This window comes from Rhinatrema bivittatum, chromosome 9 (genome assembly GCF_901001135.1).
Source record: "Rhinatrema bivittatum chromosome 9, aRhiBiv1.1, whole genome shotgun sequence".
Classification (NCBI taxonomy): domain Eukaryota; kingdom Metazoa; phylum Chordata; class Amphibia; order Gymnophiona; family Rhinatrematidae; genus Rhinatrema; species Rhinatrema bivittatum.
In genome coordinates, this window is record NC_042623.1 from 198,877,068 (window position 1) to 198,902,047 (window position 24,980).

The 24,980-nt window shown below is 46.8% G+C and overlaps 1 protein-coding gene across 3 annotated transcripts in view; it reads right to left on the reverse strand.

Annotated features, from left to right (window-relative positions):
- TFDP2 (transcription factor Dp-2) overlaps window positions 1–24,980 on the reverse strand; it is a 145,630-nt gene that overhangs the window by 55,929 nt on the left and 64,721 nt on the right. For all 3 annotated transcript variants that reach the window (XM_029616366.1, XM_029616365.1, XM_029616364.1), the window contains exons 3-5: window positions 14,891–15,015; window positions 11,447–11,494; window positions 4,170–4,332 (exon numbers count right to left, since the gene is read on the reverse strand). In XM_029616366.1, coding sequence (XP_029472226.1) covers window positions 4,170–4,332; window positions 11,447–11,494; window positions 14,891–15,015 — 336 coding nt within the window. The remainder of the gene's footprint in view (window positions 1–4,169; window positions 4,333–11,446; window positions 11,495–14,890; window positions 15,016–24,980) is intronic.

Consider the following 24,980-nt stretch of genomic DNA (forward strand, 5'->3'; position numbering starts at 1 on the left):
CATGAAGAGAAGCCGATGCGTCAACTCAAATCTCAAAACTGGAAGTTCTCCATTCCCTCCTCTATGCTTCCAATTTAACTGGAAGCAGCCTCTACTGGAGGCTATGGGGGCCCCTGGCCTTCTCTCTCAGTTCCCCGGGGCTTTGCCACCTTCCCAGTAGCTCCAAGCATTACAGGAACAATCCTCAGCCGGGCACCACACATAGCACGGCTCCGCTGCGGCTGCACCCTTAACCTGCCAGAAGGTGTCACTGTTGTACAATGGCTGGGACTTCCATCGTCCCAGGGCCTAGGGGCTAAGTTTCAGCAGCATCCACAGCCTCTCTGTAAGACTGAGGAGCAAGAGATTCAACCTCATAAGCAAAAATAATAATAAAGATTCTCTGAGTTGTGTAAGTGCACAGTATGGAATGAGGTAGGTCACTGATATTTCAGGTCTCTTGAACATTAAGGCTTCAACTAACAAAAATAATATATGTAGTTAAAATGTTTCTAGGATTAGGTACACCACCAATGAAGTAGTAAAAATAATGTTTTGCTCTCTTCTCCTCCTTTAATTGAACCTGACGTTTTAGGATGTAGGAATAAGGCTGATTTCTACTGATCAACATTACAATGGATCCCAAATACTAAATCTTATGGCATAAGCAGCTGCAAAATCTCTGCTGGCAGTCATCAACAGCTTTTCGCTCTTGCCTTAAAATAGTAGCTACGCACTTCTAGCTCTCTTAATAATGCCGCACGGGGATCTGGACAGCATCAGGAGCTTTCACGGCGCTGCCCACCTGCCTTGGCACAGCTTAGTCAGAATGCAAACAGTACCCAGAACTGAGGATCCAAAAGACCCAGGAATCCATAGGTAAGGGACATGCCAGAAGGGCTGGAAAGTTCAGATCCTGCTTTGAGAATCCTGGATCAAAAACGTGGCCTCTGCTTAGGCTTGGCCTTTGTAGTGGATTTAGGCTGCCCGTGTTCCCTCTCTTGGGGGCCCTGCAAGGAGCTGCTTCTGCTTTCTTTGTGTTGGCAACGGCGGGACGTGATTATTACCGATAAGAGCAGAAGGGATTCCTTTGACAGGAGGGCTTCAAATAGAAATAGTACAACCGTCTAAATGTCTATGGTTTCTCTGGTTCCATTGATATGAGACTGCACGGCTACATCCTTGATTTGGGAAACTGTTTCCCACAACTTTTCACCGAAGAGGTTGTCCCCCAGAGCAGGGTAAGTCTGCAAACTTTTCATGGATGTCCTCTCGGGATATTGTTGATGTGAAACCATGCCATACAGCGAGCCTCGATTGAGGATGCAGATGTCCAGGCGATGGTGTCAAAGGATTCATTCACAGTGCAAAGGAGTTGATGAATCTTGGAGCCAACAAATGGTTTTAGCTTCTGAATGCAATCGTGAATGTATTGTACCATATGGAACTGATGGTGAGCAATTCTGGCTACAAGCATAGACCCCTCCAAGACTTTCTTGCTAAAGAAGTCAAGGAGTTGATGATTTTTCCCCAGACAGTGAGTTTGAATTGATTCTGGTCTTTTTAGCACTCTTGAGGGCAGACTCCACCACCACTGGTGGGGCAACTGGAATACTCCATAGCTGTTTGCATCCAGTATTTGAAATCAAGCTTTTGTGCTGGTGCTTCTGTTCCAGAAATGGGCATTTTCCATTTCTGCATTTGTAACATGTCCAAAACCTGGTGAGTCGGTAACGTTACAGGCTCCGGAGGAAAGTCAAGGATTTGTTACACGGACATCACTTCTACTCAAGGATCTTTATCTTTACAGACCTTTATCCCCAAGGGCATTCCCTATCTTTTCTACAAACTTAGGGAAAGTGACATGCTCAGGTGGAGAAGAGTGGTCCAGAGCTTCTGACAGGGGATTCCCGTTGAGTCTTCCTCAGAGCCACCTGAGGATCCCCTGCTGGGTCAGGAATGCTCTGAGGAGCACAGAGATGATGCCAGTTCTGCCGGAATAGCTAGGAGAGAGGAGGGAAGGTCCGTCATGGGAAAACAAGACGACTCCACTGCATTTGAAGAAGACAACTCCCATGGGATGACAGCCAAGGAACTTGTCAGTGGTAAGGGAGATGCTGAAGCCACTGCTTGTGCGAAGGTGGAGAGAAATGGCTATACTGAGCTGCATGTCTCCCTGGCAAATAAGGTGAAGAACATTCTTACAATTTGTGACACTTGATCTATGGACTATTGGGTCCTCTGCGCCATTTTCCTCTGAAACTAAGAGGCTGTGTCTTGAGGTCAGGGCCGAATGACGATATTGGTAAGAGAATAAATCAGGTCAGGTGCATCCAACCGAAGGCCCTGGGAGAGTAGCTGCTCACCAGGTAGCACTCTGGTAATCAGGGGAGGCAGATGCAAAATCTCTTCAGCTGGACCAAAAACAGTGGGTAAGGCTGCCTGCAGATGGACTGCGGCACAGGCTCCTTAGGTGCAGATGAAGTGGCATCATGGGAATGATAAGAAGTCCCTGAGGCGGAAGATGAGCACGTCTTGCTCTTGGAATGTTCTAAATTGTGATGAGAAGATGATCTTGACCGTGAGGAAGATCTGTGAGGCCATGGAGGAAAAGACAGGCCTGTACACATCGGAAGAAGTCTTGGTGGGCTGAATGTGTTGAGGAGTCGGGCTTCAGGTGCTTCAATGTGACATGAGTCAGGTGATTTGAAGCAGATGGCTTTGGGGGTGTCGATGCACTTTGTGTCAGTGCTCCATGCACTGAATGCGTCTAGCTTCGTGTTCTGTGTGTAGGTGTTTTCTGCGCATCAATGCATTGAGCTTTGGGTGCTTTGATGCAGCATGCATCAAGGAGGCATGTTTTGGGCACTTTGATGTGATCTGTGCTGATAAGGGCTGGTGCTTCTTTGATGCATGCTGAGCTGCGCCACAGTGTTCAGGAATTGACCATGGGTCCGTCCCATACAGTTGATGTAGGGGGAGTAATAAACATGCTTTGATGTCCCGAGGAGGGACTCCGGGTGGGTGATCGACAAACTGTGAGCATTTTAGCTGCTCTGTCGCGCCGGGCCCACAGTGATATATGACTGCAGTGGGGGCAGACTGGCTGGTCATGGTTCAGTCAATGATAGCAGACCTGGTGGCCATTCATCAGGGACATTATTCCACAGACACAGCTCTTGTAACTAGAGGAAGATGCAGCCTTTTTGCCAGACAAAGCTTCTAGAACCCTCTCTTTCTGCGGTTCTGTCAGTTTCTCTCTTTTTTTTTTTTTTTTTTAAATGAGGATGACTGAAAAGTGCTCTTGCTAAGGCAGCGAGGCAACAAAAATAGAAGGGCAAAATCCAGAAAAGTAGGGAAGAGAAGAGGGAAGATCAAGATCACGAGCATGCTTCAGCTCATATAAAACAATGACCGAGGAGGCTCATGAAGCAATGTCTACTCGAGAACTCCAGCACATGCTCAGTACAACTTGGAGCTCTATTAGCTTGGAGAGACGAGTCTGTCCGGTGCCACCGGATGACATCACCCACAAGTAATAGCTAATTCAGTCTGCTTATTGATGGGAAACGTATTTCCTCTGCTTCTTTGCTTCTATTATGTGTCAGGAATTTCTACCTGCCTGCTGATTCTTTAGCCCCCCTGCATTCCATAACAGGACAAGCCAGAGCTGTATGAACAGACTGACGACAGTCAAAAGAAAAATATGTGGATGAAATAATTTAAAAGATGTACACCCTTTAAGGGTGAAATATAAGTGTTATAGCACCACTCTGCCTCTGCGATTATGAATTTCAAAACAGAATTTCGATTTAGCCTATCAAAACAGTGCTTTTAAAAATTCTGCAGGTAGAAGCTACAGAGATATGCAGCCCATAAGCCTGCAGTTCCAACCACTAAACACCAGGGGGCGGGGGGGGGGGAGGTTTTCCTTAGCACCAATCTTACACGAAATGAAGGAGGAAAAAAAATGAAAATAAATACAGTGAAGGACCTTTAAAAGGCTTTGCCGTTACTTCCCAGAACTTACTGGCCCCACCTAGTAAAACCTTCTGGACCTCGGCAGAAAGCGTATGCACACGGAAAGCGCTCCCCTCCCCCAGACTTTCCTACGGAGGCTCACCAGGGGCAGCTGCTGGGCGAGGGATTGCAAAAGGCAGATGCCGGGCAGAAATCAGGCCTCTACTTACAGAATCTCCGGCCAGGTGGTTGCCGGCGTTGGTAAACTCTGAAACCAGTTCGTCCGCTACTTCGTTATAGGAGGTGGTTCCTTTGCGCTGAACTTTCTCACACACTTTCATGGAAAAGTGGCGCAAACCCTTTCCATTTTTGTCTCCTTTCCTGCTCCTTTTACTGCGGGAAGGAAAGAAATTTTTTTTTAAAAAAGGCACAACATAAAACCATTTTGCTTTATTTCACTGTTCCGTGAAAAACTTTGGAAAAGAAGTGCTACGCGAGTGCTGGTCATGCCTCTTCGGCATGGCACTGCTACTTATTTTCCTTAAGCAAACAAAAAAAACACAGAAATGAGCTGGTGGTCTTTTAATCGAGGGCTTTTCTTACAAAATACTCCCTTGATATAAGGCCAACTCCACTATCTCCTATCCTCCTGCTCACCGCAGCTTTTCATTCCCAGCTATGGAACGAGTAACACCCAGGATAACGGGGTCTAGTTTCTACCCATCTCCTGTCGCTTCCTGACAATCTAGGCCTGTACGAGTGCTACAAGTGGACATGCATACTCCAGAACAGGCCCTAATTTATATTAAAAAAAAAAAAACCCAAAACATTAAGAATTATTTGCATTAAGCATGCAACAGCTTCTCCTACAGCTGTAAACTTGCCTTACAACAGCAGTTACTCAGAAATGCCACTTTTTTTTTTGGATTCTGGCTTTTCATTCTCGTGGACCTTCAAACTTTTGACCTGCCCCAAATGGTGTTAACTCAGCAAAAAATAAAATAAAATCTCTACCTTCAATACTCTGTCATGCCGAGAGCATACCATTAATTAAAAGATCAGGAAAAGGACTGCTCTGTCATTTCTAAAATGGCAAAATCAAAATGAGAACGGCTGGAAATGTCTATGCAAACAATTTTCTAAATCCCATTAAATCTCTCCCATTAAGAGGTCTGCTTTTGGCGCTGTAAACAGGCTGCTAGCAGACATGCCAAGGGGGCAAACTTATTGAGAACGGTCTCCCATTTTATGGGCATGGGGGAAATCCTGCTTCCTGGGATTCTGAAACAACCACTTAAGCAAGAGAGGCCACAGGCCCTTGTCCCGGCCACGGGGGCTCTCTGACCCCCACAGAATAAGCAGGCTCCAGTAGGTGCAAATGACTCAGCTCAAGAGAGATCCAATTAGCAGTCACAGGTCATACCCTCAAGTTTCTGACCACATTTTCTGAAGCTCAATGTGTTTGTCCGATTTAAACATAAAAATCCCCCCCCCCCCCCCCAAATCAGACGCATTTCTATTTCTTTTTCAGAGCCGCACGGCTGACCTAAGGCCTTGTTTTAGTGAGCTTTGTCTCCCCCCCTTAGACACAGAAGGAAAGAAAAGCCTTAAGTAAATCAGGTCCTAACGTCATCGGGTACTGGGAATGCCGCCTTTTCATCCGGGATCAGATCTGCACGGATTGCAAAGCCAGGATTCTGGACACCAGCTGATCATCGGGCGAGTCTATCAATCCCACCTACAAACGCCCCATTCCTGAAATATGTTTGCGGCATAATATATGAATAGTGCATGTGCAGTAGCCTGCAAAAGAATGAAGCAGGTCAAAAGCAATTTCAGGAACTACCCACACACATATACCTAGTGCACAGCAATACCTCAGCAGCCTCAGACTGTGAAAAAACTCTTCATCACCACACTAAATTTCAATAACTCTCGCTGCATTCTATTTCCTACAGTTTGGTACTATCGAGAGACAATGCCACATTTTCTAGGTTGCTACCAAGATGATAAGGAGAATGGAACAGCTCCCCTATGAGGAAAGACTAAAGAGGTTAGGACTTTTCAGCTTGGAGAAGAGACGACAGAGGGGATATGATAGAGGTGTTTAAAATCATGAGAGGTCTAGAACGGGTAGATGTGAATCTGTTATTTACTCTTTCGGATAGTAGAAAGACTAGGGGGGCACTCCATGAAGTTAGCATGGGGCACATTTAAAACTAATCAGAGAAAGTTCTTTTTCACTCAACGCACAATTAGACTCTGGAATTTGTTGCCAGAGGATGTGGTTAGTGCAGTTAGTGTAGCTGTGTTTAAAAAAGGATTGGATAAGTTCTTGGAGGAGAAGTCCATTACCTGCTATTAAGTTCACTTAGAGAATAGCCACTGCCATTAGCAATGGTAACATGGAATAGACTTAGTTTTTGGGTACTTGCCAGGTTCTTATGGCCTGGATTGGCCACTGTTGGAAACAGGATGCTGGGCTTGATGGACCCTTGGTCTGACCCAGTATGGCATGTTCTTATGTTCTTAACCTGCATTCATATTTAATACTACATCTGGCCCCATTTTTTAACTGATGCATTTACTTTAGAAGAGCTCATGACCCCCCCCGGTATCTGCTGCCAGCTGAGTAATTATCAGTCAGGTTCATCATTGTACCGAGAGTTGTTTCATTATTACCTATCTATGTTTTTACTGTAGGCCGCGGCATATAAATATTTTAAAAATACGTCTCAACCGGCGCTGAGAGAGACCTGCATTTACCCAAACCCATTCCGTGGAAAGGTGGCAGTACCCCCTCACCCCACGTGCTCAGCTGCTGCCCTACACTATATTTTAGCTGCTAACCAAATGGCAGAAGTGGCTTTCATCAGCATTTCAAGGAGAGCGGTCGCAACTGTGCTTTTATCTTGCAAGCGGCTGCGTGTACAGACAGTTCTGGAAATTATTAAAGTATCAGCAAGGGCAGGTGCGGACAGCTCTCTCAAACACAGTGGCTGCCACGTTCATCATCTCAAAGTGGCTACATCTATTACCAGGCCAGAAATACAACATGCCTTAGACACCAGGGTCCTTTGAGGTCCATCACTTTGTAAAGGCACTTTTGGTGCATGCTAACTTTTTAAGGATTCATTGTATTTATATTTTAGTATTTTATTGCCTTCGTTTTATGGCTTTTTGACCTATGTTGTTTTCAGTATGCTGTATATGATATTTTTATGTATTGTTTATGTTTTGTTTTCATTTATTTTATATGTTGTTATTGTATTGTTTTTTGATATTGATTGGCCTCTGCCTTGAGCATCTCTCTTATGGAAGAACAGATAATAAATTTAGAGTCCAGTGTTCAGCTGAAAATTCGCAGCGGGCTGGTACCCCGAGGAGTATCTACGCCACGTACCTTGCCGGTGCAGAGATTACAGGCTAAAGCGATTCAGATCCCTGCACTGGCATTCCAAGTAACCTGTGACTTTCTCTGGCCGTCACCACCCCTAATCCGGCGCTGTCCTTTTCCATGCAGGGGGCCTAAGGCAATGTTCAAACAAGGCCCCTTTCTCTGCCCATTTGGTCATGGAATCCCTTTGAAAATTACCCCCCCCCCCCATCAGAAACACACAAAATAAATACCTATTAATGGCAATCGTGTGGCATCACAGAGGTGCGAGGGTAAAGTGCACTTGTCACGATTTACAGGCATTTCACTCTGAAGACCTGATCACGGCAGCCAAGCAGTGAATGAGAGAGAGAGAGAGAGAGAGCACCAAGTGCTCCTCAACAGTTGCCAGCAGGCAAAATGCAAAAGCATTCACATGTTGCAAGAAATATGTGCTCCCGATTCCTGGTTTGGAAGAGCTAAACAAAAGGAGGGAAGCTGGCAGCTAGCACACTGAACCCAAAGCCTGCACTGTTCTGATCCGTCTGTCATCTCAAACATGCGGTCACATGGAAAGGTTTTTCTGATGCGTCACCCACTCAGTAATGAAGGTGAGGATTGCTATAGGGAGCAATTAATTAAAAAAAATACTCAAGCAAATAAAATGAGAATCTACAAGACTGGAAGGAAAGGTCAATAAGGACAAAAAAAAATGTAATATTGTCAGCTGATGATAGAAGACTTTGCTGCTGAAAGCGAGTCAAGAACTGTATTAAGTTAGTCCAATGAAAAGATGTACTGGCCTTTTACGTCCACGCACTGACGGGGGACAAATGCAGCAACCGCACGACTTCCTGACAGGAAAGCAAAGAGAAGCACAGCATCTGCTGCTTTTGTTATAGGGATTTAGCCACACAAGTCGGGGGCGTTCCAAGGTGGGCCAGAGTTAGCCGCACAAGCTATGCGGCTAACTCTGGTTGCACCATAGGCTGGCTTGTCCCTAAAGTTGGCCAGTTATACTTACCTGGCTAGCTTTAAGATAGCTGGGTATATTCAGTGGCACGGCCATGCCGCTGAACACAGCCAGCTATGTTACGGTATGGAAGCCGATGAAGGATAAGGGGTCATTGGCCCTAAAACGCTGACTCATCATAATTTCAGGGAACCTTCCTTGCGGAATTAATGAAGCCTGCCAAGAATCTCTACTCAGCAGCCTCTAAACCTCTTTGCTGCATCTCACGGTCTGCTTAGACGAAGCAGCTGGCAAGAAACATCTGAGCTATAGATTTATAGTTTACAGAAAGTGGCTGGGGCTCCATCACAGCCCGACGGGTAGCGTGCTATCCGCTGCCAGACAAGTGATGGAGTGAGAGAGCAAGAAGAAAAAGAAGAAAGGCATCCCAAAGGCATTTCTCACATCACGAAGCCGCCCTTTCCAAACCCCGCAGCAGCAAAAGAAAAACCTGCAGCACAGACCGCCAAGCTGCAGGACCTCCCCAGCAGCCCTGCCATTTAGGATTTCCAGTGCTAAGACCTGCCTCACTGTGGCAAGTTGCACACTCTGTGAAGACTCGCACAGAACAAAATGCTTGCACTTTACAAATTAGCAGGCTATTCCTCTTCTAGCACATCCGTGTGTGTGTGTGATGCTGTCAGGAGCGCATGCAGCACTGACGTCAGAGGTAGGGCCAGTGAGCAGGCAGACAAAGCCACAACGTAAGCGCGCCGAGCCGCCGCGTCTCGGAGGTAGATCCCGGGAGCGGCTGCCGTGTTTTGCCCCCTTTGGACCTGTGGGATCTGGGCTGAAGGCTTAAGAGCCTCGGCTGGTGCATCCCCAAGTGAATTATCATGGTGGTGGGAGGGTATCAAGAGTCGGCCTAGGCCCAGACTCGAGCAAGAGCGTACCACAGCCTCTGCCGTGGAGCCCAAGCCTGGAGGGTCCTGCTATTGCAGGTGGGATAGAGGGAGAAATAAAAAAAGATGGGGGAATGGATAGAGGTTGAAAGAGAGAGGGGAGAGCAACAGAGAGAAGGTGGAAATAAAGCTTGGGGGGGGGGGAGGGTGTAGACTAAAAGGGAGGAGGCAGGGAGGCTGAAGGAGGAAGGAAGGACAGCAGGTGGCGGAAAAGCAGAGCATCAAACAATAGCGCTCTCTGGTAGTGGAAAAAAGAACCTCAGTACTCAGAATGTGCTCTAAACTGAACTGCAGAAGGAAATTTGATTTTTTTAAAAATAAACCAGCAGGGATGCCGTGTTAGTCTATTTCTAAGTAGAAATAAAGGTCAAGCAACAAGTTATAAATGAGACATTTTAACTGGACATCAACGCTCCCTTCATGACATCCATGCATAAAACGCTTCATGGCGCTGCCTTCTGAACACCAGCCCACTCCATACATTGAAGCCTGAATGTTCCTACCCGGTGTCTTTTTCTTTTTAACTTTGTGGAGTTGCTGGAGTGAGAGAGTGGCTTGGAAGCCCACTTCCTCTTACCTCAACGGGATTGGGAATGACAACGGTACGGCGCGCCAAGCAAGGGAGACCAGAGGAAGTCTTACCGAGACTCCTCCAAATGGCTCTGAATCGGGAGGTAAATCATCCTTTTTTTTTTTTTAAACTTACCTGCGCTCAGCACTTACCAGCTGAGCACAGAGACGGTCTCCGGTTCCAGGAGGAGAGGGCTTTCGCTGTCACCGCCGCGCTTGGCTTCCTGCACCCACTGCCTTTCAGCTGCTTAAGCAGCAAAGTCTATGCCGGGAACCAGTTACTGGAGAAGGCACACCTCTGAGGGATCTCGGAAATCGCCTTGGGAATTCTCAATTGGGGGAAGGACCTTTTAGATATCACCTCAGGAGAGCGGGGCTCAATTTTCCTTCTATTTAGAAAGTAGAATTTCTCCTTCCAAATAGTACAGCAATCCCCTAGGGAGAGGTACGTCCACTGTCTACTGGAGACGGAGAAATACTGAAGGGCTGAGGTCACTGCAGGAGTGTATGTAGGGTGACGTCAGCTTTGAAATCTGACTCAGTCTCCATCTGCTGACATTGGTCCTGAGTCCATCTGGTTACACACTAGGAAAAACTCTAATTTCAAGAGTCAACGTGCCCAGTGTCAGATGGAAGAATGCCAATGTCAGAGGATTTCGATCTTTTCAGTTGCAAGTTGTGCTGCTACTGCATTTGTCCCTTGAATCTGTCCTCGTTGGTTGACAACTTCCAGCTTTTTGCATGGGCCTTCTCCTTATGTTCACATTCGAGCCGATACACTAAAACGCGGGAGAGCGCCCGCTCTCCCAGCGCGTGCACAGGCCAATCTCCTGTGCACGCGATTCAGTATTTTAATTTATTAAAATTAGGCCTGGCGGTAAAAAGAGGCAGTAGGGACAGCGGGTTTGACAGCCGACGCTCAATTTTGCCTGTGTCGGTTCTCGAGCCCGCTGACAGCCACGGGTTCGGAAACCGGACGCCGGCAAAATTGAGCGTCCAGTTTTCAACCCACGAGCCTATTTCAAATTTATTTTTTTTTTTACTTTTTTAAACTTTCGGGACCTCCGACTTAATATCGCCATGATATTAAGTCGGAGGGTGCACAGAAAAGCAGTTTTTACTGCTTTTCTGTGCACTTTCCCGGTGCCCAGAGAAATTAGCGCCTACCTTTCGGTAGGCGCTAATTTCTGAAAGTAAAATGTGCGGCTTGGCTGCACATTTTACTTAGTGAATCACGCAGGAATACCTAATAGGGCCATCAACATGCATTGGCATGTTGCGGGCGCTATTAGGTTCGGGGGGTTGGACACGCGTTTTGGACGCGCTATTACCCCTTACTGAATAAGGGGTAAAGCTAGCGCGTCCAAAACGCGTTTCCAAATGCCGGCTAAGAGTGCACTCTGTCCGAGCGCACTGTACTGTATCGGCCTGATTCTTTGGGAAGACAAAAAACTAAAACCTCCCTCTTAATTGATCAATTAAAAGAGGTATTGAATTCCTACATAAAGATGTACCAATGTTAAGTAGGAGATCAACCAGAGGCAGCGTTACGTTTCAAGACGAACTCCATGACTTCCAGTTCTTTGCGGAACGAATCATGTCAACGGCAAGAGATCACCTACAGACATTACATTCCGCCATGCTCACCTTTCTGCAAAATCCGAGTCAATACACTCCCTCGGCCGCTTTCTGTCCCTAAGAAAAAGAAAAACAAATCTTGTTGAACTTTCAGTTAATTTCCAATCAAATATGCTGAAACATGGTTTGTAGTATCCTGTGCTGCTTTTTCAAAATGCTGACCCCTCTAATAGACATGTTCCATGCAAAAGTTTAGAAACTCTCTCTCTCTTCTGGAACTACAAAGATCATTTTCATAAAAAGGGAGAGGGGAAGAAAAAAAGAGAGAAATATTTAAAGAAAAAGAAAACAGATTCTGAGCTGCCAACAGGTAAAGAAAAATGAAAAAATAAAAATAAAAAATTTCTCCTTGAGTCGAAAAGTGAATGTTTGAAAAATCACATTTGCAAGAAATTGCTCAATGTTAGCATTTGGCTGCCTCTATCTGATTTGCAGAACCTCTAACACATCAGATGTGGAAAACAGGGATCTTCAGCTAATTTACAGAAAACATGAATCCAAACACACATATTATTCCTTCTTCCATGTAATTCTTAAAACCAAATCAAAGATCAGTCATTAAAAAACCATCCCCCTTCTCTCCTTCTGAGAAAACCTTAGAGAGTCATTTTCAAAAGTATTTGCATGCTTAAAATTGAGTTTTACACATGTAAATGTATTTTACCCATGTAAGTGGGCTTTCGAAAATTGCTACAATCCAGGCCATTGAAATGTCAATAGGACATTCCCGTGCAAGTGTACTTGATGCAGGTAAATGGCTTGTTATAATTGCCATGATAGCATGTTACATTTACATGTGCAGCTCCTTCTAAAATTACTCTGGTAGAAAGAGGGATGGTGAGAGAACGTCAACCCCGGAAAGGTAACAGAAAACAAGATGGCCAATGACTGAAAGACACTTCTTAAGCCCTAATTACTCTTTTAGGACCGGCCTAGTGGCTTACAGAGGGGGTGGTCCCCGGTGTCATTCCCGACTCAGGTTTTCTGCCGCACGGGTTGGCCAGGGCCGAGGCTGCTGTGGAGGCAGGGGAAGGCTGTAAGAGAAAGTCTGAAAATGTGCAAGCTGCTCCTTCCTGTCTGCCAGCCAGCAAGCAAGAAAGCCGACTGGAGGGCGCATGGGCAGACTAAGGAGGCGCTGGCTGGCACTGGGCTCCTTTGAATGCGGAGCCAGGTGCAAGTCACACCCTGTACCCACAGTAGCCCGGTGGTCAGAGCAGTGGACTGAGAACCAGGGAAGGCAGGGTTCAGAACCCATCGCATCCTGTAATCTGGGGCAAGTCACGTCGCCCTCCCGCTGCCTCAGGTTCCCACTTTGATATCTATTTATTAATCTGCAGTGCTTTCCCTGGCCAGCACCATTTTGACTAGGGGCATAGGGACGGCCCTGCCTCTGATGCGCGACAACCAGGACTGCAAATACACCCTGGGGAGTGGGGGGGGGAAGGGGACAAGGCTTACCTAGGGGAATTTTCTTCAAATCTTTTAACCTTTGGCGACCTCAGGGGCAAGTCAGTGGGGGAGGGGTGGAGAGGGCATCTCGACAGACACCCCCCATTGGATTTTTACATCCCACTAGTGAGGGGGGTGGGGGGAAGCACCAGGGGCCACATCGGCCCTGTAAGGCCTCAGCCTGGGAGCACAGGGGCATGCGTGAACATCCCGATTCTCCCAGGGGAAGCTTTCAAATCAAATAACTTGAGGAGAGCTGTGTTATTTCATGTGCATGGAATTACCTAATAATGAGCCGATTTGCATGGATCTGCAAGCAAACCTGCTCACTGTATCGCCTGCATGGCACCGGGTTTCGAGAGGGGGAGAGATAACTGCTGGTATGAGGAAAGACTAAAGAGGTTAGGACTTTTCAGCTTGGAGAAGAGATGACTGAGGGGGGATATGATAGAGGTGTTTAAAATCATGAGAGGTCTAGAACAGGTAGATGTGAATCGGTTATTTACTCTTTCGGATAGTAGAAAGACTAGGGGACACTCCATGAAGTTAGCATGGGGCACATTTAAAACTAATCGTAGAAAGTTCTTTTTTACTCAACGCACAATTAAACTCTGGAATTTGTTGCCAGAGGATGTGGTTCGTGCAGTTAGTGTAGCTGTGTTTAAAAAAGGATTGGATAAGTTCCTGGAGAAGTCCATTACCTGCTATTAAGTTCACTTAGAGAATAGCCACTGCCATTAGCAATGGTAACATGGAATAGACTTAGTTTTTGGGTACTTGCCAGGTTCTTATGGCCTGGATTGGCCACTGTTGGAAACAGGATGCTGGGCTTGAAGGACCCTTGGTCTGACCCAGTATGGCATGTTCTTATGTTCTTATGTTCACATATTACGCCACCTGCGCAATATGTTAAGGTATTTGCCACGTGTTAAAGGCCTAAGGCAGCTTAATAAATAATCCCCCCTTAAGATTGTAAACCCTCTGGGGACAAAGAGATACCTACTGTACCTTAACGTAACTTGCCTTGAGCTAAAAATCAATCAATAAAAATATAAACACATACGAGAGTCCTGTAAGCACTAAACCGAGCGTATGTGGACGCTAAATGACAGAACTGCCCATGTAAGCAGCCTGGCACATTAGCAGCAGCAGGGATGCTTAAATCCTCTGGAAGTAATAGCAGATTACCTTTTAATCTTCTACCAGTAACAGAAAACAATCCTACACTAAATGCAATAGGTTCAAACTAGACGACTCACAAGTCAGCTGGGCTGAAAGACTTCCTCGAGGGGGGTAGGTGCTAACATATAGAAGGTAACACTGCGCGTTTATTCGCTTCCTAATCCCAAGGCATTCCCTGCTGTCAGGGAGCTGAGCAAGTGACCAGTGAAGGAGCTCATTCTCTGCTGCACGCCATTCCGCCAATTTTTAGGGTTCTCTCGGCCTGAAAGTTCCTCTTTTCTCCTTCATTCACAACTATCAGCAGAATTTACCCACCCCCACCCCCCATTTTAAAATGATCCGCTCCCTGGTTTGGTTACTGCAGCGACCGTCCTGAGGCCTGCAGCGAGGAGCCAGGGCTCCTCCCAGAACCTTGTTCTCATGAGCTCTAAACTCTGGCCGCCAAGTACCTCCCTGAATGATGACCACGACACCCCCCCCCTTCCCCTGCCCCCAGGAGCTGTGATCACTGCCTCCCTACAGCATCCCTTCCCCCCCCCAATCCCTAGACCCAGTCGAACTGAGGTGCAGACGGCCCAATCCAAGAATCGAACAGGGAACTCTCTGCACGGCACCGACTCAGCTTGTCACGCCCCCAACTTAAGAGAGAAAATGACTTCTGTTTAAAAACATTACTTTTTTTTTCCATTCAAAGGAGGGAGTGTGTTCCTTTTCAGCATCATACATCCATGGGGAAAGAGTTGGCAAAGAAGATAGGCTGCTTTAAAAAGGGCCAACATTTATGAATCACCCTCCCCGTCCCATCCACCCAAAGCACATTACCCTGGAATCCAGCTGGTGGCTTCTGGGATGTGAGTCTGGGTGACCATTGTCACTGGTGCGGGAGCGTACGGACTTCCAATCAGAATGCTTCCTGAGCTGGAGAGTCGCTGAGGTGTGCTTATGATCTGTAAAAGTCCAAAACAATCCACGTTACATTTTATGAAATTAAAAAACAAAAAAACCCATATGGTCTATTTTTGCATTTAAATGCTGGAAAATTGTCACCAAAGTTTTCACTAAAATCACTGTAACGCACATTTCTTTTTTTTTTTTTCCAAATGTATGCCCTGGGAAGGGGGGTCAGGGAGAAGGGGAGCATGCTGAGCACAAGGCAGGGGGGAAGAGTGCGGAGGGCATTCCTGGATGAGGTAAAGATGGGGGAGAGAGAAAGAAGGTGTGCGAGAGTGTATCGGGGGGAGGGGGGAGGGGGGGAGGAGTATCAGAAAGAGAGAAATTTGATGTGCACGCGCTCCCTCCCCGACTAATCCACACTGACTCTCAGGATGATCAAAGGTATGCATGTACCCCAATATTCTGAAATGCACTTATCAAAAGTATTGTCAGTTCTATAATACTCACTCACAGGCAAATATCAGTGGAATACTTGCCAATCAATACCACAACAAACAAACAACTTTTAACATGAAATCAAACACACACATCTTTAATTTGGCCTCGAAGGATGCCAAACTCCTCCGGGCCTGGTTCACAGAGGCTCCTCCCCCATCCTGTAGCTCGGGGGGGGGGGGGGGGGGAGGAAACACTGCCTTGGTGAATCAGGCCCTTGGGCGCATCACTCCACAGCATTCCAGAGCAGAGGGCACCCCGCAGCGCCTGCATTCACCAAAACAAGGCAAAGGAGGGGGTGGGGGGGGGGGGGGGGGTCGCACACCCCCACCCGGACTGCAGCTCTGCCAAAGGGTGGGGGGGGGGAGGAGAGGGGCAGATGTGAACGGAACACGTCCCAGGCCCATAACAGGGGAGACAGAGTGCGGCAGCTCAATAAATACTCAGCAGAAAGTAAACGCGCACAGTTACGATGGCAACTGCGTTTCTTCAGCACTTTCACGCACTGCTGCTCTAAAACACTATTGGGGCAGACAGACACAAAATGGGGAAACCCTTGTGTACATGGGAAAAACTAAGTTTAGTATGGCTGGCCCTGATATAGTGTTAAATGGTATTTCAGCAGTAGACATCCCTGGTTAGCTACTGCTTTAAAAAGATGCTGGGAGACAATAACTCAGAGGAATGTGAACCTGCAGCCCTTTACCTTACTGCTTTCTATTGCATTTCCTTCATTTTATATTCCACCTTTCAGCAGATCACGGGCAGGTACTGTAGGTATTTCCCTGTCCCCAAGAGGGCTCACAAACTAAGTTTTTTGTACCTGAGGCAACGGAGGGTGAAGTGACTTGCTGGAGGTCACAAGGAGCAGCGGGGGGATTGGAACTCCGTCTTCCCTGGGTCATAGCCCGCTGCACTAACTACTAGGCTACTCCTCCCCCTCCTATGATGTAGAATAAGGGCTTTCCAAGGGCCCTGAAAGCTTTTATACAGTCAAAGCAAATGGAGGCAAACAGACAGATGCTCTGTAGCAAGAGCCACCAGGCGGCAGCTTCATGGAAGGGGGGCCTCAAGGGACGAGGCCATTATAATAAGAGCCCAAACCACCAATCCCCCTCATTCTTTCCCCCCCCCCCCCACCCCCAAAATCATAACTGATCCACAAAGCTCCCTGAAAAAAAAACCAAAAAAAAACCTCTCAGCAGAACTCAGCACTGCCCCCATCTGCAGAGGTCTTGGACATCTTGTTGCTTTGGGAGGACTGTGGAAGGCCAGTCAGGTGACAAGAAGGTAGGAGACAAGGGGTTAATATGCAAGGCACTATTTAAGAAAGCACCACCTCTGACTGAGTTTACAGAAACAAATTACTGTAGAGGGCAAGCTTACTATAAAACCGCTGCCAAGTACCAGGGGGAATCTTCAGCTTTGTTTGCTGTGCAGCCCGTTTGTTAGAGAAATCATTTTCGGATGTGCGGTCATTAGGCCCATTTGGCATGTCAGCTTTTGCTGGTCACTTCAAAAGTTAGCAGGAATAACTGTATTCAGCACTTAGGGGGTCTATGTACTAAAGTGTGGTAAAATCAGTCTGTTGCTATAGGCGATTTAGTGCCAGTGCACCATGGGAAAAAAAATGTCTGATATCACCCTGTGTACTAAGCTAATAATACACAGAAATAGAGTACATTATTTTTTTCTGCCGCAACATGCAGTACTAATGAGGTATCCAACTTAGTAACTGCACTATCAATGTGGGCAGGCAGAAAAAGCATGATAATTAGTGCACGTGAAAGTAGAAACCTAACCGGGCTGCAGCAACCCCTAAGGACAAGTACTAAAGCACAACCATCAAAACCCCGCTTGTAGTCAGGTGCTGCTAGATGACAGTGAGAACAGCAGGAAGGAGGAGGCAGAGGAGAGAAGGGAGAAAGTGACAGAAGAGGGAGGTAGGGGAGGTAGGGCTAGAGGAGATGGGAGGAGGAGAGGACGCCCCCTCATCATTCTAAAACTGCCGAATCTGGAAATTGCAACATCCCTTTCCACACAGAGGAAAATGACCCTCTTCACCAGGTCCTGGAGAACTGCGTGCCACTCCTCGGCGAAAGGAGGTCCAGGGTGGCAAAAGGCAAGTTGTGGAAGGAACCACGGCCATCACCCATTTGGAGGTCACCGCAGAAAGAACTATGTGAACCTCATTAACAGACTCCCCCCGATACAACCAAGATCAAGAGGAAGGAGGCCACGTGTTAATCTGCCGACATGAACTTTGACCAAGTTGTTGGGAAAGCTTACATTAAATTAAAATGAATGCCATGGTGCAAAGGCTGAAGGTGCGTGCGGACAGGAGCAGGGTGAAGGCACAAGTACAGAGGTCCTGAGCCTAGCGCTGCCTGCACGGCCTCCTCTACAGTGGGGCTCAGTTGTACTCCTGTCTCTCGCTCGTTATACCGAGATTCCTTCCTTCCTTCGCCACATTAGTGAAAGAAAACTTCCTGTCACGTTTGCCCTTTCTTAATCTGTTCTTAATGCCACCCTCTAGGTTGGGGGGGGGGGGGGTGCCCAACTCTGGTCCTCAAGAGCCAAAGACAAGCTCGGTTTTCAGGATATCCACATGAATATGCATGAGACAGACAGATTCACTTTCACCGCCGCGCTCTGTTATGCACCCGCTGCCTTTCAGCCTCTCTGGGGGCTTAAGTCGGGAACCGGCTACCGGACCAAGGCTTGCCTCTGAGGGATATCGAAAATCACCTCAGGAATTCTCAAAGTGGGGGAGGGACCCTTAGGTATTACCGCAAGAGAGCAGGGCTCGATCTTCTTAAAGGTAAAATCTCTTCTTTGCTGTAATTAATGACACTATCCCACACACCAGAATAGTGTTCGCATCTGCTAGGAGACGGAGAGATACTGTTAGTTTTAAATTATTGAATGTGATGTATCTGCTGTTTTGAAATATTTTATTAGTGTTTGGTAATATTTTAAACATTTTAAGCATCTTTTTAATTGGCTGAATTTATCAGCAGATTTGACATTCTTTTTATTGGTTTGTTTAATGTTTTATATTTCTTGATTGTGTTTGCATTGCTTTCAGAGTTTAGCTTCTTGTGATTTCCAGATCAGTTTTTGTCTGCACGTTTCAATTTATATTTTATGATCTCTTTATTCTGTATTTGGTGAGAGTCTATCTGTGTTCTGTTTGTTTATCTGAGGCTTTAAATACTCTGCTAGCATCTGGTTTCTATGTAGGGATTTATTTATTTATCGGGTTTTATATACAGTCATTCAAATTCATCATTATAAATCCATCATAACGGTTTACAAAATATGAAGGTTACATGTTAAGGGATAAAGAGAGTTTCAAAAAGGTTCAAACTGTTGTTAAACAGAGGAAACAAATGTTAGTTAATTGCTGTTCTGGTTTACATTTAAATTCATAGTTATAGTCCATAGTTGTGGTAAGTTCATTTATTCATTTAATCTTCAGGTTGAAGTGGAGGGTGAAGATGTTGTGTTCATTGGGTGAGTTGGTATGCTTTGTTGAACAACCATGTTTTTAGCTCTTTTTTGAATGTTTTTAGGTTTTCTTGAGTTCTGAGTTCAGTTGGTAGGGAGTTCCAGAGTTTTGGGCTACTTAGAGAAATTGCTCTCTTTTGGGTTGAGGTGAGTTGATTGGAATGCGTAGGAGGTGTTTTTAGAAGTCCCTTGGTTTGCTGATCTGAGGTTTCTATTTGGGGTATGTAGTTTTATAGATGAGCATAGCCAATTTTCTTGTTTTTCATATATAATTTTATGGAGGATGGATAGTACTTTGTATTCAATTCTGAATCTTATTGGTAGCCAGTGTAGTGAGATAAGTATTGGAGTGATGTGGTCGCGCTTTTTGGATCTAGTGAGGCTTCTTGCAGCTGCGTTCTGTGGGATCTGTAGTGGGCGAATAGTGTTTAGAGTGAGTTACAGTAATCTATGTTGGAGAAAATTAGTAATTGAAGGACTGTTCTGAAGTCATTATTGGAAAGAAAAGGTTTTAAATGATGGAGAGTAAGTAGTTTATGATATCTGTCTTGATTTTTGTTGTGATATGGTTTTTAAAAGAAAGTTCTCTGTCAATTATTACTCCGAGGTTGCGGGCATGGTTGATTGGAGATATAACATTAAGTTGAGTGGTGGCATTTGAGGAGAGTTCATTTCAGTCTTGTCGAAGTTGAGGATGAGTTTTAAGTTGGTTAGTATTTCCTTTATATTGTTTAGGTAAGTTGCTGTTAATTTGTAAGTTTCTTCTAGTGATTTTTTTATTGGGATTAATATTTGAATATCATCAGCATAGATGAAGTGTGTCAGATTGAGATTTGATAGGAAGTGGCATAATGGAAGCAGTTAGATGTTAAAGAGCGTCGCTGACAGAGCGGATCCCTGGGGAACTCCAGTGTTTAAATTGATTTTCTTTGAGAGGGAATCACTGAGTAGTACTTGGTAGGATCTTTGAGATAGGTAAGAGGAGAACCATTGTAGGGTTGTTTCTTTAGCTCCAATTTCGGATAGATGGTTAATCATGATGGAATGTTTTACTGTATCAAAGGCTACAGAAAGGTCAAGTAGGATTAGCAGGTAGCTGTGGCCTTTTTCAAAACCTTTGAGTTCGAAGTCATTCATTGCTAGTAGAAGGGTTTCAGTGTTCAGTTGTTTTCTGAAGCCAAATTGAGCGGGTAGCAGGATGTTGTTTTCTTCTAAGTGGTCAGTGAGTCGTGTGTGGACGACTTTTTCAATGATTTTGGCAATGAATGGGAGGTTTGATATGGGTCGGTAGTTCACTGGGTTTTCAGAATCAAGATTATTCTTTTTCAGAATGGGTTTGATGATTGCCGATTTTAGGCATTCTGGGTAGTTTCCTTCCGTGAGGGAGAGGTTTACGATTTCAGTTATCATTTTAGTTATTGGTGGTTCGAGATTTATCATCATTGTTCGAGAACAAAAAAAATAACAGGCCCAAAAACTGAGTGGTTACAGCAGTGAGCTGCAAACAAGGGAAGCCAGGAATCAAATCCCATTGCCATTCCTTGTGACCCTGGGCAAGTCACTTCCCCCTGCCCTGGCCCTCAGTGATTTCACCCGCACCGGGCCACGGGGGGGGGCACCATTTCATCCTCTGCCACAGGCAGCAGATTGCCTTCAGCCGCCCCCGTCTCTAAGTTACGGAAGCCATTCCATCCCCTTCATCATTTCTATCACTTTTCTCTGTCCATCTCTAGCTGTTCGTTTTTGGTCCCAGCAGGTCCCTTTCCAAGCTCCTCAGGCTTTTAGCTCAGTCAGAATTGGCATTCACTCATAATTACCTGGAGGGAGTTCACCATTTTTAACCCCATTTCTGTCTGGCACAGCCAGCACATCAGTGATCCCTGGCCAGGGGCCACAGACCTTGCATCCTGACAGAATCTGTCACAAGGGTAACTCTGGGTCTGGCCAATAGCTGGGGCTCCCCTCTCTCTCAGGCGTAGTCATCTACATTTTGTTTTTCCTTTTTAAATGGTAGCTTGAAAATTGCTTAAACATAATTAAAGAACACAGGTTTAAATCCTCCAACAATTATTTCATCTATAACCAAACTCCGAGCTACACGGAGCTTCAGGAAGCTCCTTTTAAAATGTCCAAGAACTGTATATCCAGGCTTCCAATCGATAACTCGCATTCTCACACTTATGTACAGACAAAGATTGCATCTAGGTTGCAGGAGGTTTGTCCTCTTGCCAGGAAGGGTCATCCCTGCAGCGTGGGGGTCATCTCCCCTCCCTGTGATTTAACTTGTATCACCTCTGCTAGACACGCAAATCCCACCAGGCCCAAAGAACAACAGCTCATATAAACAAAAAAAAAAATCTACTGGAATTACGCAACACTGGAATAACTTCAAAATACTATTTTACGGCAACCATAAAAGCGCTGTAGAAACAGCAAACATGAGCTCTGGATTCGTGAGGGAGCACAGCGTGTAAAACAAGGTTCTCCCATCCGTCCTGCAGCTCCTTCCGGGACCGGGGGAAAAGGATAACCGGCAGCTCAGTCAGGCCTTCAAGCTTGCGTCCTTCCCCACCCCCCAACCACTTGCACACCAAGAGGCCCAACCAACCTCCCGAGATTTTGATAATTAAACGGAACCACCATGACAACGTACAAGTTATAAAATCGGGGGTCGGCCCACACAAGGGGGTGCACAATTGTGAACCTGCACACGCCGAGCCGAGCTGCCTTCCCCCCTTCTCCTAACCTTCCCCCCCCCCAGCCCTACTCTAACCCCCCCCCACCCCCGACTTTTGTGTTACCTTTTGTGCCTGCCTCTGGGCAGGGCCAAATTGCGCGCGCTGGCAGCCTGCCGGCACGCGATCCTCCGACACAGCAGCAATGGCCGCTATGTCAGAGGCCTCTGGCTCCTTCCTGCCCCCGGACTGCCCCTTTAATAAAGCCCCGGGGCTTTACGGACATTGCCGGGCCTTTTTAGAATAGGCCCGGCGCGCGTAACCTGATTTACACGTGCAGAGCTTTGACAATCCGGCCCTTAGCATGCAAAAGCCCAAGGGAAAGGTGCAGTATTGGAGGTGAAATTCTTCTAAGCTCAAAGGAAAAGCGGGATCTGGGGGTGATTGTATCTGATGATCTTAAGGTCGCCAGACAGGTGAATAGAGTGATGGTAAAAGCCAGAAAGATGCTTGGCCGTATAGGGAGAGGGATGGTCAGCAGAACAAGGGAGGTGATTTTGCCCCTGTATAGATCATTTGAAAGTACTGTGCACAATTCTGGAGATCGCACCATTAAATGAATATAAACTGGATGGAGCTGGTTTAGAAGATGGCTACTAAAATTGTTAATGGTCTTTGTTATAGAGCATATAGGGACAGCCTTAAAGATCTAAACAGGTGGAAAGGTGGGCTAGGGGAGATATGATACACACATTTAAAACTACATCCGAGGTATCGGTGCACAGGAGGCAAGCGACTTTCCACAGGGATGAGGGTGAAAGGAAGCCAACTCAGGGGTAATCTAAGGAAATATTTTTCTTTCTAAATAAGGGTGGAAGGGGGGCATAGAAGTGGAAGAGGCAAAGACAGTATCTGAATTCAGTGAAGCACGGGACACGCCCAGAGGATTTCTAAGGGAGAGCTGGGGGCTGTAGAACGGGGTGGCTGGTGTGGGCGGGCAGACATGGTAGGCCCTGTGGTCTTTCGATGATGGAGGGCTCATGGTTGCAGACTTCCAAGAAGGTGCCCCGATGCTTAGCCCGCAGCCAGGGACTGGATTAAAGAGGAAGGTAGCTGAGAATGAATTTCCATGGCACTGGCACGCCCATCCCCAAAAAATCCCTCAAAATACAATTTTCTTTTCAAATAACCACATATTCACACACATATACTAGGGATGTGCATTGGTTTCATCCGTTTCCTATACAAGCATGTAATATGAAACGTATGAAACATATGAAACGAATGCACACCTAACTGACATGTAATGGGAAACGTATGAAACGAATAAAACGAATGCACATCCCTAACATACACCATAAAAGCCAGCAGGATCTTGCCAGTGAAAGACAGATGCTAAATGTATTTAAAAGTATGTTTTTTTCCACTTATTCACAGCTCTAAGTGGCGTACAAACAACGTTCACAATGGACAGGCTGTTTCAGGGGTCCACAAATCCTGCCTGTGGCACGCAGAGACCTCCCTTTGAAATGTTAACACCACACTCATTTTAAAAATTCACAGGCTGGCTCGGAATCCTACACAGGAAGGGAAGAGAATTAAAATAGAAAATTGAAAGAAAAAAAAAATATATACATATATCTATAAGGGGAAAGGTAGGTAGATAAGATTAGCAGAGCCAGCCGACATGTTCTGAAGGCACAGTGCTGGCATTATAGAAGGAGCAGCTGAAAAATGAAGGACAGCTCCAGCATTCTGCTCCCTACCTCCTAAGGGGACAGTATTGTTGCTAGAGCTCCCCTCCCCTGGAAGCTGGGGGTCGGCAAACCATCATTCGCTTGAAAGATGTTGCATATATTTTTACGTTTCGCCCAAAAAAACATGGCTAAAAGCTCTGGGATATAGGTACAGGATTTCTATTATATGTAATGCTCTACTGCCATCTGCTGGACAGTCTGATGAACTTTACAGCTTTGCACAATCAAGGGCTTGAACAAGACTTAATAGACTTGCCTAGTTGCCAGCCCTGTTTGCTTAAGCCACATTTTAACCTGTGTAGTTCTCTGCAATAATAAACGATGGAAAACCAATTAGCCTCGCCTATCATACGAGTTGGAAACTGTCCTTGCTGTGCAATGAATTTTAGAATTCCTCGGACCCTATCAGGTGCTTCCTTGCAACAATTCTCTAGTGCAGCGGTTCCCAACCTGTGGTCCCCTCAGAACATGAGAAAGGGAGGAAGGAAAAAACATCTACATTTCTTTACAATCCTAATCCTTGCCGGGTAGAAGCAGCAGGAAACATGAGGTTGGGGTCAGCAGCAGCTGCAGCACAAGCCTAAAGAAACCGTAGCTGTGGTGGTGGGATGAACACGGCCAGAAACAGCTGCGGCCCCGAGGGTGATATAAGCGCGGCGACATGGGCCAGAAACAGCTGCGGCCCCGAGGGTGGTATAAGCGCGGCGACATGGGCCAGAAACAGCTGCGGCCCCGAGGGTGGTATAAGCGCGGCGACATGGGCCAGAAACAGCTGCGGCCCCGAGGTTGGTATAAGCGCGGCGACATGGGCCAGAAACAGCTGCGGCCCCGAGGTTGGTATAAGCGCAGTGACATGGGCCAGAAACAGCTGCGGCCCCGAGGGAGGTATAAGCGCGGCGAATTGGGCCAGAAACAGCTGCGGCCCCGAGGGAGGTATAAGCGCAGTGACATGGGCCAGAAACAGCTGCGGCCCCGAGGGTGGTATAAGCGTGGCGACATGGGCCAGAAACAGCTGCGGCCCCGAGGGTGGTATAAGCGCAGTGACATGGGCCAGAAGCAGCTGCGGCCCCGAGGTTGGTATAAGCGCGGCGACATGGGCCAGAAACAGCTGCGGCCCCGAGGGTGGTATAAGCGCAGTGACATGGGCCAGAAACAGCTGCGGCCCCGAGGTTGGTATAAGCGCGGCGACATGGGCCAGAAACAGCTGCGGCCCCGAGGGTGGTATAAGCGCGGCTACATGGGCCAGAAACAGCTGCGGCCCCGAGGGAGGTATAAGCGCAGTGACATGGGCCAGAAGCAGCTGCGGCCCCGAGGGAGGTATAAGCGCAGTGACATGGGCCAGAAACAGCTGCGGCCCCGAGGGAGGTATAAGCGCAGTGACATGGGCCAGAAGCAGCTGCGGCCCCGAGGGTGGTATAAGCGAGGCGACATGGGCCAGAAGCAGCTGCGGCCCCGAGGGAGGTATAAGCGCAGTGACATGGGCCAGAAGCAGCTGCGGCCCCGAGGGAGGTATAAGCGCAGTGACATGGGCCAGAAGCAGCTGCGGCCCCGAGGGAGGTATAAGCGCAGTGACATGGGCCA